Genomic DNA, 12,598 nt, shown 5'->3' on the forward strand with positions numbered 1-12,598 from the left:
TTGTCATTTAAATAATTAATGACTTTTTTTAAATAAACAAAAGAGTCAAAGCCTCAGCAAACAAGACCAACTTATAATAGCCGCAGCAGTCAGCCTGCACATGCACCTCTCACCGAAGCACATATAAAAGGCATTTGTGCTGCTCTCTTTTGCTGCCACAATGCTGACCTGAAAGCTTTTCCTTGTTGATGCTGCTGGTGCTGTGCATGCAGCATTTCAATAACCCAACCTCGACTACAGTATCCACCTGTGAGGCTCAGAGTCAGTGCTCCAGAGAAGTTATTATTTTTTCATCATTATCTGTTTGATTGTGATGAGTCACAATGGCAAAGGCGTGACGTCAGTGCGAACACTGTGTGCACTCTGTTTAGACACAGCAGGCTTTCTGAACTATAGTGAAGGAAATGCAGCAGCTAAAAGGTGATAAGACCTCAGGAAAAAGGATCAGAATAGTTCTGTGATGTAAAACTGTTAAGGACAGATTGAAGGCACTGGATGACAGCTTCAGAAAAATGCTTCTGTTTGCTGTCAATAGCTGCAGGCAAAAGGCTTTAAGAGATATTCAGCTGCACATCAGAATAGTTTCACATGGTTTTTTAGAACATCAACGCTGAAACCAGGCACCAGAGGAATGCCTATATATCAGTTGAATTTCATTGTGCAGCATCTTGTATTAACGCCTAATGCCATGATTGAAGCTGTTAAAGTATCATCCTTCAAAACCTTGATTCCACTGCTTCGCTGCTTTCTGAGAGTGGCATTGATTGTCTACTCGTTTGCCAAGTTTGCCAAGTGTTAATCAGGAACTGATTAGAAGCAGTGGATGGAAAAGAGCTGGGGCTGTATTTGATTTGCCTCAGCTAAGGACAGAGATTAGTCACTTAAAGGGGCTTGCCACCCGCTTTAATAATTAACATATGTCATCACTGCTTCCCTGGACACAAGAAAAACTCAGTCAGCAGCTTTAAATGTGAGACCTGCGTGTCCTGGTTGCTGGCTTTCGCGCTTGAGAAGAAGGTTGCCTACAATATTGAGCAATCTGTCCCGAGGCACAGACAAAACGTAAACCGATTCTTCAGAAGGACAGCATCTCCCTATAAACCCTTTTCGAAATGCAGTGTAACGCTTTGATTTAAGCTCATATTCTAGGGGAAGCAAGTTCTTCTGGAGTCAAAAGAAATGCTCTGGAAAACCTGACTTTGGCTCATTTTTGATGGATGTCCTGGGCAGAGATGGGCAGTAACTGTAATCAGATTACTTTTTTCGAGTAACGAGTAAAGCAAGGGATTACTATTGCAAAAACGGTAATTAGATTACCGTTACTTTCCCGTAGGAACGCTGCGTTACTGCGTTACTAAAACCGTGATTTTTTTGCGAGAATGTCTCATGACAGTGACGTAAGCGAGTGCGACGTTTGTGACAACAGCTGTGTGCAGATCAACAGTGGATCATATATCGAGTACTGGAGAGAGTATGAGCATGCAGCATTTAAAGCGTGGAAGTAATGACCTTACTTTAAGTTTGATTCCATAAAAAGTGACAAAAACATTAGTGTCCATCGTGCGTGGGAAGAAAACTTCTTTTTACAGCGAAAAACCCCCCCTAAACTTCCAAGCAAGCTCCGAGTGCGCTACCACATAATGGGAAATTCACAGAGAAACTGCCGTATCCTTCCACTGACCGCTGCGGCACACCTGCACCAGGGTAAACCTCCGCCTACCCTACTCCTGCTTTACAGGTGAAAATAGAGCAAAAGGACTGCTAGTCTTTGACTTTATTTATTTTCTGCTGTGTTTTACTTGCATCTATTTGAAAGAGTGAGTGTAAACACAAAAAAAAAAAAAAAATTTATGTGCTGGAATGTGCAGAAAATAGGTTTAAATGTTAAACAAATTTCTTCCAGTCAGTGAATGTTGCATATAATTACATTTTTGCTTGATGCATAAAGTAAAACAAGTTTTAAAAAGGGACTTTTCCATTTGATTACATTTTGTATGATGGATTATGTAGAAAAAGTAGAATTGGGCTGAGAGATCTATCGCTTTATCACCTCTTCAGGTTGTAAATCGTGTTTTTAAAAAGTAATTAAGTAACTAATTAACTAATTACTTTTGAAAATAAGTAATCAGTAAAGTAACGGGATTACTTTTTTGGGGAAGTAATCAGTAATTAGTTACTGATTACTTTTTTCAAATAACTTGACCAACACTGGTCCTGGGAATGTAATTTGGACTCCCTTTTCAGAAGGATAAAATGGAAGTATTTGGAGTAAACAAGCCTTTGCCAGTGGGTTTAGGGGGAGTCGATAGGTGAGGAAGGAAGAAATACTGTGGAACATTTAGGCACATGCCAACAATGCAGAGACCAACAGGTTACTAAATCACACCGACATGAAACAATTGAAACATAACTAATAGAACCTGCATTTGGGATGGTTCTGAGGTATGAAGCTACTAGAGTCACTATGACTTCCAGATTTCAAGTCCACAGCTTATACTTTGATCAGTGAAGCTGAAATTCTTCTTTTTTAGAATAAGTAATGTCATTGTGGAAGATAAAGTAGGGCATTTTTTATGCAGTTTGGCATCTTAGAGTGAAATAACGTGGCCATAGGAAATCCCTGGGGACTTTTATCATTGATCTTTCCTCCTTTTTTATTAGTGCCTTTATCATTTATTTTTTTTTGCATTCTGACTCTGTCTTCCCCCTCATGGCACAGGTAATGGATATCCACTGTTTGGAGGGAGCAAGTGAATTGAGGCATTTCTCTTGTCATTATTTCCCCTCCTCTGAAATCCCTGTCTTGTATTTCTTTCTCCTGGGCTGTCACTGATGGAAAGCTTCTTTTCTTTGCTTCCTGTATTGCCTGCCATCCAGAGTCCAACAGTCATATAACCACTTCATCTTCCCCACAGTGTATTTGCGTTGCACACATTCTAACCTGCGCTGTGCCCTTTTGGCTCATTCTCTCTCCCTCTTTTCCCATGTTTACTTTTTTCCTGCACCCAATATCTTGCCTGCCTTCATCTCGCTTCTCTTTTTCAAATCCACATCTTTCTGGCTCATCTTGTGTCTGCTCTCCTCCCAATATACATCTCTTATCTCTCCTTGTATTGCTGCCATATAAATTATTGATGGCCCATCCTTGACTCGACTGGTGTAGTCAAAGGGCGACCCAAGTACCGAGGACAACATCAATACCAAGCTAAAAGTGCAGCTGTGGCTTGTGCACTCTCTGCTTGACTAACTTTAACCAGAGTCCCTCTTTACTAATGACCTACTTAGAAAAAAAAAAAATGCTAATTTGAATAAAAAGTTTTCTCTTTTTCTTTCCCCTCTCTTTTTATTTTAATTTGCAGCTCTTCAGATGACTCACAGCTCACTTCAGTCCACTCAAATGGGACATAAAGGCCCCGTGCGCTGGATTCTTACATCACTTTAGACATTGTTGTTGTGATGTCATGTTGTAGCTTGTGGCACCAGTTTATTTAGAAATCAGCGCTTCTTTATTGTTGCAAGAAATTACATCTGTTGTCATTTTTCTTTTCATTCAGAATTCTCTTTCATCTTCATATCTTTGAGGCATCCGAATTACAATTTTTTTTTTTTTACGTGTTTACGGATCCTAATGCAGCGTCTAATTGTGACTGAGCAATGTCATTTGCAGAGAAGGATGCCACCAATTATTAAGGAAACACCCAAATGAACAATATTAGGAAACTGCCTGTTCAAAAAAAATAAATCAGAAATAAGAGAATCAGTCATTTTAAGTGGCACATCTCACTGAACTCCTTTGTTCACATTCTTAATGTTTTCTTACTTCATCGCTTCTGGTTATCAGAGCATTTATTGTCAGCAACTTGGTACAGTTGGAGTTGCTGTTTTTGTCATTTTGATGATTTTTTATCGAAAAATGCAGTAACAATACTGTAAGGTGTGTATATACACACAGTATATATGGCAGGTATTCTCTTAGAGAGTACGCGAAATGAAAAACAGAATAGACAACAATATTGTAAGCTTGTCAGAGGTAGTGCTGTGCTTCTGGTGAATAGGCTTCTTATTTTTATTGCTGATCAAACAGAGCGGGTAAGACAGGCCTAGTTGCTGGCAGACCTTTCTCAGATTCAGACTGGGACTTTAAGCGAATCCTGATGTTTTTAGAAACAAATTCTTTTGTTATCCTGATAAATAAACGCTGTCTGTTACAGATTAGCAGGACTGATAACGTTTGCTGCCTAGCTGCATCATACATACCCATAGATGGTATCAAAGGTCGATGTTGCTATCGTTATATCACCCAGTTTTGAAGACATGAGCCTACATCAATGGTTTCTACCATGCTTTTTTAAGATAAAATGCAGGTTTAAGATTTTTCTGCAATGGATCCATGTGTTTTTTACTGTCTGACATCTGCAGTGGTGCTGTGTAAAGTTGTGGGTCAACTGGAGGAGGTGAAGACAACACTGTTGGTACTTATATATTACAAATTTTGCTCTAATTCTTGTTTTTTGGTAGTATTTCTTAGTATGTGAATATTAGTATTTTAAAAAAAACTACTATGTACTTCCTGGGTGACGCGCTTAAAGGCTAGAGAAATGGACCATTGACCCTGGAAACTAAAGAAAATGATTGATGTAAATATTATTGCACACCTGTGGTGAGCGAAGCTATAATTGGTCTGTTGGTATATTTGTATCACTACACCTCGAAGAAGGCACGACTGATGTCCATTGTGTATTTTTTATGTCTTTATCCCTGTGAAATATAAGCCGTTTATTCCTTTTTTTTAAATATAATGTTATTTTGTGTCTTTTTCTTTTGCTTATAACTGTTCCCACTTTTCATTTTTGTTGCCGTGTGAATCATTCTGTTATTTTCTTATCATCAACTGAAAGCTGTGGTCTTCAAGAAATGCTGCAAAAATCCAAAAGAACAGTGTGGTATCTGCTACCAGGAAGTCAAACATCGTAGCCTCAAAATGCTCATGTTACATAGAGGTTTGGAGGAGACCAAAGCAGGGCAAAAAATAAAGGGAGAAATTTGATTCATTTGAACTACGTGAAACAGGCGTTTCTCTGTCCTCTCCAAATAAATGATAAAGTAGAATAAATCAGGAGGCCTAGAAACAGAATTATTTAGAGGCAACAATAATTCAGGCCTTTAGGTTTGTCAGATTGTTGCTAGATTTTCTCCTTCCTAGTGTCCCTGTTTCGCTTTTAATACTTTTGTACTTTCAGAGCAATTCTTAGCTTATTGAGTTAGAAGGAGCAGTTCCTTTCTGGTAGTGTCTTTTGAGGTCTTCTGTTACTACTTCTCAGAACTAGGGCATCCTGTGTGCTCTGCAGGGGTAAAATGTTAAATGTAAAGGTTTACTCTGTTTTTCTCTGTTGGTTTGCTGTTCTCTTTTTCTGAGATTTCCACTTGTATGAGAGGTCAGCAGTAAAGTTCACTTGTCTGATGAGGACACATCGAATGCTGGCTGAATGAGAGAGGCCAGATGGAAAACGCATGTTGTGAAACCAAACGTTTCCAGTTAAGTTCTGCCACACAACATAATGCAGATTCCAAAAAACAAAAAAAAAGATGCAGTTTACTGCATGACAGGAGCAGGAGGGGCTGCTTTCCCCATTTAATTTGTGAAGATGTCACAATTTTAAGTATTATAAAAATGCACTTCACTTCTGTCATTGTTGTCCCCATGGTAACAGATAATGGTTATGTGTTAAGGGGTCCAAAAGATCATACCAAGAAACAGCTGGGACTATTTGTGAGTGCAGCGCTCACTTGAAAATAATATTAAAAAATAAATTAATTTTAAAAAAAAAAGAAAGTAATTATTTTTGGTAAAGTATCTTGTTGGCACTCGGGGATTTGGTATATACTCACCACCCCCACACAAAGCTGTGTGTGACAGATTTACTGAGCAAAATTTCGCTGTGAATATATTAAGCTGTCACCATTAACCGTGTTTTACTGTTTATGCACATGTCCTTTCACTTTGAGCTGATTTATTTATTTTTTGGCCACAACATTAGCCTCTTTGTGTTTTACTACATTCTGAAAATAGCATCTGTGTCGATGTTAGGGGTGACTGTAAACGACAATGACGAGATTATAAGCAAAACACATGGTTCATTGCTCCAGAGGTAGTGGCACATTTCTCTCCCCCCCACAGCCACTAGACTGATAAAACAGCTTCACACAGTCATCAGCCAAGCAGGCATTAATGACCTTTAATGAATCCTCGAATATAGGATCTGCATTTGATTATGATGACATTCTGCTATTTTTAAACAAGTTTCAGACAGTATTTAAGGAGAAAATCAGCCACTAAATGCAGCTGGATGAAGGCACAGCATTAAAAGACTGACGTATGGCCCTTATCTATTTTGCCATCAATTTAAAATAACTTTCTTCTCGTGGAAATGTCAAACTGGAGAGAGTGTCTGTGGAGAGAGCAAAATATTCTCATATTTGATATAATAACACACAGAAAGCCAGAAGAGCTATGGAGCAAAGCACATTGAGCATTTAAATGTCGTTTGGTCAAATGAAGACCGTGTTCACTGAGTATCTGAGTGCTTTGAGTCAGGCTTGATGTAAGGGTTATGTGTCTGGAGCAAAGCAGATGCTAAAAGGCTACTGTGTAGGAAAGCACGAGGTCAGTGGAGATCAATGTGATTGATGTTTGATGGGGTCCACCATCTAAATGTGTAAATAAGGCTGAGCGGCTTTGGAGTTTTTGTTTGCCCGCAGTGTGTATAGCGCACATGCTCTCTTTTTTCTTCAGATTTTATGAACTTCAAAGGCTTGAGGGTATTTAATCATGTTTACCTCTGTGACTGTGTTCACGCCCCCAGTTTGTTTTCTCTTGATTCAAAGCTCACTGCAAAAGCTGATTTTGTTCAGGGTTTTTATCTTGTTTGTTTAGGTTCACTCTGCTAAGCCAGACCTTCTAAACTAAACCCGCATGGAGCCTGTTTACCGAACACCAGCTCAGTGGTCTGCCGTCCAAATCCAATCTAGTCCTCTCACTGCTGACCACAGTTTATCACTTTTAATATCATGTGAAAAGTGGTGTGGAATATAGCCTGAGAGTGAGGATCTGACTGCAGCAGCTCAGTGCTCAAAGTTCATGTATCCAAACGATGTTTAGTGGTGATATTCCTTCAAAGCATGCAACTACCAACACCGGTCTTCCATAAACTATAATTTCCTATCATGTTTTTCCTTTAACCATGCAGCAGTTTAACCACTTTAATCAGTCCAATCAATATAGTGAACAAACAAGACTAGAAAACAAGTGGGATCATTCCAGCGGTCTCAGAAACTACAGCCACTACAGCCACTGGTGTCTCAGAGATGTGCACCAGCTGTCCTCTCATATCAAAAATAATGAAGTTACAGCATTAGTTTGGTGGTTCTTACTTGCAGTAGCATGCCAATGTTTTTCTCTGCTGCAAAACAGTGGAGTTCTCCATCGGGTTGGGACAGAGAGACATGCAGACTAAAAATGGAGCTAAGCTAAGAGACAAAGTTCTTGATTTATCAGTCATCAACGGTCTGATGCTCACCAAAAAAAAATCTTGAGCAAATTATTCTCTAGTGTGACTCGGCTTAGCCTTAGAGATAGGCTGATAAGCACATCTGGAGAGACCTCAGAGTCGAGGTGCTGCTCATCCATGTCGAAAGGAGCCAGTTCAGGTGAAGTGCTAGAGTCTCCCTTTGGATGTGCCTCCCTCCAGGCCAGATGATTATGTGCCTCATCTGGGAATGCCTCAGAAAGTATTGCTGTGGAGAACGACTTCTGGAATACCCTGCTTAGCCTGCTGGCACCATCGTTTAAGATGACTGATGGATGGTTGTCGTGACAATTTTTTTCACAAATAGTTAATGTTATGACAAATTTGAAGCTAAATCACAATGATTTCTTAAAATTAAACAAGTACTTTTTAGTGCCTAAATCTAACTTTTTTTGACAGTCTAGAGGCTCATGAAAAAACAAAGAAACAAAGCAAGCATACCAAAATACAACAGGGGTGATCCATGTAGAAAATTAACCAAATTAACCTCCTACTTTCTACTTCAAACTGTCATACAGAAAGCAAAAGGCACGAGTTACGCAGGTGTGGCAGGTTGGGACGAGGAAAATATGACTGAATCCTTCGCAGATGGTAGCTATCTTGGCTCATAACGTAACCTGTGGTCATCAGTGAAGAGTCAGTCATTCATAAGCTGTGGCGTACTGTTGACCACTTTTGTAGGCTACGTCGTAGGCAGATGTTTAACTTGTGAGCACAGCACTCTTTTTGCCTTCAAATGAAACTCTTTAAAACAGTACAGCTTTTTCTTGACATTCAATAACCCCCCAGTCAGTACCAGTCAGTAGTTTTAGACAATGTGTTTTCATCCTATTAAATATTACCTTTTTTTCTCACTCCAAGGTGTTTGTTGGCACTGATGCCAGAAGGTACAACCATGGAAATATTGGTTGATAAGATAATACCCCCCTTTTGTAGACCTTTTTAAGTCCACATTAGGTTGGAGGAGTGATAGGCGTTGCAGGTTTATCACCTAGAAAACAATGATTCTTATCTTGTTTGAGAATCTAAACCTAAATCTAAGTAGCTTTAATCAGCTGATTAAGTTTAGGTCCGGTGTTTGGTTTGGAAAAACATTGCGGTTTAGGTTAAAATGCATCACTTCACACCAGTAATCCTTCCCATTTATTAAGGGTTTTACTTTACAATACCAAAGGACGCCTTATGTGTAATTTTACCACACCACTCACATACGCAGTAGCTGAGGATGAACTGAGTATTTCCGTGCTGTAAGCTTTCAGTATGTATGTATGTAGGTGGATTGCTAATTATAGCTGTGTTATTTTACTATACTTGCTGCCTTTATAAGTGGGACAAAGACACATTCATGCATTGATGAAAGAACGGAGCAATTTCTTCTCTTCTCTATTTTAAGTATGTTTAATTATAGAAAACCTGCGATAAACAATAGAACAATATATATTCATAAAAAACATTTTAGTACTGTCTTTCGTCAAGTCAAAATCAAAATATATGGTATCAAAAACACTCTGTTCTGGTTCACTCCTGACAGATTGTGCTTTTCCCAAATGAGAACTGAGTCTGTGGTTATTTGTTGCCACTTGAGTTTAAATCACATTTGTCCTCCGCTGATGAAAATGGAAACCAGCTGCTCTGAAATGTATAGAGAAGATGTCCTTTATAACATCTCACCCACACAGTAGCAAAAAGTAGTTTTGTTAAAGTAAATTGTCCTGTTGTCCTGCCTTAAATAACCGCGTTTCCTGTCCTGTGTTCTCAGATTGACCACTACGCCCAAAGAGATCTGAAGAAGGGTCTGCAGCTCTTTGGCACAGAGGGCAACGTGGGTTTGACCAACGCCTGGATGATAGTACAAACTGATGTAAGTTGTGAGATCACCGGAGGGAGTAGGCGATGCTTTGGGATGCATCTATTTCAGATTTAACTGCTTTAAAAGAAATAATATAACTGTGCCGATAATAGTAAATACAACAACACAAGCTTGAATCTGTGACATTTTGACTGCATTATTCATTGTTATAGTACATTGCATCTTTGCTATTGGAAGAGTTTCACTGTCTTTTTTTCTTGTTTTGTTTTGGGGGGGGGTTTGTGCCACTGGGATCACGTTAAATTATAAGTGAATAGTGAAATGCGGAAACACCATTTCGTTTTACATTTCTCCTTTCAGGGTAATATACGAATAAAATACTGCAATCCTTTTAGCCGTTAATAGGATCTGGACATTTATAAGTCGGCTAATAAAAGAAACACCACCAATCTGAGAAATGGCACCAGAAGACGTGTCTTGAAATGACTCTACTGACAGTAATAAACACTTAAAGCATTCCTGGTTTAAATGCTGTGGTAAAATGTTTTCAGAGAGATTAATGCAAACATCATAGACTCTCGGAGGTAATCTTTGTCTCCAGCTCTCACTTTGATGTGCATTTTCCTGTTGCAATATTTATATATATATGTGTTTTCTTCCTCTATATATCTCTCCAAAGAAAACACAATGTGAAAAACACAGATTTGGAATTAAGGATTGCAGAGGACGGATGCTGCTGTTAGAAAATGCGTTTGGGAGACATCAAATGATAGATCGCAGACTTAGGGGCTCTTTGGACCTTCTTTTTTTTTTACATCACAGATCCTGTGTTATGGCTTGTAGTTTTGCACCATTAGTAAATGTGCGGTGCATGCTGGTTGTTTGGCTCTGCTCTGTGTTGGTGTGTATACGTGTGTCTAGTGCGTGTTTACCTGTGAATGTGTGTGTGCGTGGTGACTGATAAGACATAAATGATGACAAAGAAATCTATTGCTATGCAAATACTGTATGCAAATCCAGGTGTGTTTATACGTGTAGGTGTAAATGCGCACATTTGATTTTCTTCCTGCACGCTGGATCATGCCATAAGAAGAATCTGCCTGAATGAACCGCTGCCTGAAAATGCTAGAGCACGAGCGTGAACGTGCATTTCCCCCCACACACACCTTTGTCAGATCAGCCGCTGTGTGTATGTATGGGTCTCCACAGAGTCTGGCTGAGATGAAGATCATTATACGGCAGCTCTCATTCTGTCACTCCCTCCCAAGCCTCTTACATATATGCTGACTCACTGAATGGATAATGCAGCAGATGTCCCTGGAGCAAAGTTCACCCTGAATATTATTAATGGCCACCTATGGAGCTATGTATGCATGCATGTAGACGTAGATCTACCTTAGACAGAGCAGGAAAGAGCTCCAAAAGGCACTAAATGAATCCTCGGTATAATAAATCTGTACTGGCTGCGCACATTTGGTCGTTAACTTTCCAAGGTGATAACATCTGAATATTCTGACTGTGTGTTCTGACCGAAGTTTACATCTTTATTTCCCAGCTCTCTCTGGTGATTTGAATTCTGTAGTTCCTCATGTTAGTGCTTCCATTGTTTAAGGAAGTGAGTAAGTTTTAAATTAACACAAAATCCCCAACTGTGCCCACGCAGACAGCATTATTCCCCTGTGGAATTTAAGTCCACCAGATGAAAAAAAAAATCTCTTTCAGAGGCATTTAATCTTTTCAACTACACTGATGAAATGAATTGTGGTGAAAGCCACGATGCCTTATATAAAAAAAATCTATACCAATCTCAAAGCGGGGAAATATTTATTTAAAAGAAAAGTGGGGCGAGTTAGAAAGTTATTTTAAGGCTTTGAGACGGCTACAGCTCAATATCAGGCGGATGAGGTGTTTTATATGCTCAGCACATATCGGTTATTTTACCCAAGGAATTTTAATTCGTGCGAGGTAAACAGCTTTCGTGCCCATCACTGGAGGATGTATATTTCTTTTGCCGTGAATTAGGATTTCAGTGTGATGATAACAAAAGGTCAGACTCTGAAGGCTCATTGTTTTTCTCCCGGCGCAGTTTCGTTGCTGTGGAGTGACCAACCACACAGACTGGTTTGAGGTTTACAACGCCAGCCGCGTGCCAGACTCCTGCTGCCTGGAGTACAGCGACAACTGTGGCCTGGACAACCCGGGAACATGGTGGACAGCGGTGAGTTCAGACATATAAACCCAAGTATACAACAACTTCAAATTGTGCTACTGATATTCCTTCTTTTGTGGTGTTTTTTTCCACAATTTTATTTTTGCAGAGGATATATTTAGTTTGCTAAACCCATCCTCAAACACATTTGGTGTGTAAAGAGTCAGCGCAGCCACGTATCATTTTAATCACCTGCAAAATCATAAACACAACTGCACGTGAGAAAAATTTAAAAGATTTAAGACGAATTAAATGTAAACTTGAAAATTGGAAAACTTGAGAGCATTGCAGCCTACTGTTAGATAATGATGGAGATAGTATTAATGATAGAGGTTTTGCTTAACTCAGAGGAGCAATTACGTGTCACAGTTCTCTGATTCAGGTAAATATCTAGTCAATATCCTACTTTGCTAATAGTCTTAACTTCAAAACGTTATTAAGCATATGTAATGTGTAATTTTCTTAGTTATAATAAGAGTACCTCCAGTATTTTCCTCTGTTTGGACCGAGCAGTCTACTGATACTTTTGTTTTTGTGGCACAACTTATCATATTCGTTCAATCCAACATGGACGCTGACTGAAAACGACTTTTTCTTCATCTATGTGCCTGTGAATTTCACATTAAAAAGATTCTACATGCTTTATTTTGTAATACACCATGCTGTAATACAGCATTTTGTAATACACCATGTCGAATTTGCAGGGGGGGTTATAGTGTGTGCTCAAAATTGAGTCTTTGCAGGACTGTGCAGGCCTTTTTCTTCACATTTTACCTAGCCAGTACTTTTTTTTTTTCATGCATCTCTCCCAAATTACAGATTCTGATTCATTTTGATGGTAAGAAAGACCAATGAAAATGTCAGGCTTTTGTCTCTAATAGTTTCTGATATATTCATTTTCAAAAAAAAAATAAAAAAAAATTGGGTCGACGGATATTTTTCAAACCAAATGTATCTTGAAAATATTTGATATATGAAACTAAAATTTCACAG

At 39.0% G+C, this 12,598-nt stretch overlaps 1 protein-coding gene across 4 annotated transcripts in view; it reads left to right on the forward strand.

The window, feature by feature from the left end:
* Window positions 1-12,598, forward strand: part of tspan4a (tetraspanin 4a) — a 185,536-nt gene that overhangs the window by 148,145 nt on the left and 24,793 nt on the right. For all 4 annotated transcript variants that reach the window (XM_085275350.1, XM_085275358.1, XM_085275333.1 and 1 more), the window contains 2 exons: window positions 9,346-9,447; window positions 11,483-11,614. In XM_085275350.1, the coding sequence (XP_085131476.1) occupies window positions 9,346-9,447; window positions 11,483-11,614 (234 nt within the window). The remainder of the gene's footprint in view (window positions 1-9,345; window positions 9,448-11,482; window positions 11,615-12,598) is intronic.

Source organism: Mchenga conophoros, linkage group LG1 (genome assembly GCF_057382185.1).
Source record: "Mchenga conophoros isolate Kocher_MC1m ecotype Shallow Benthic linkage group LG1, M_conophoros_male_GT1.1, whole genome shotgun sequence".
Lineage (NCBI taxonomy): Eukaryota > Metazoa > Chordata > Actinopteri > Cichliformes > Cichlidae > Mchenga > Mchenga conophoros.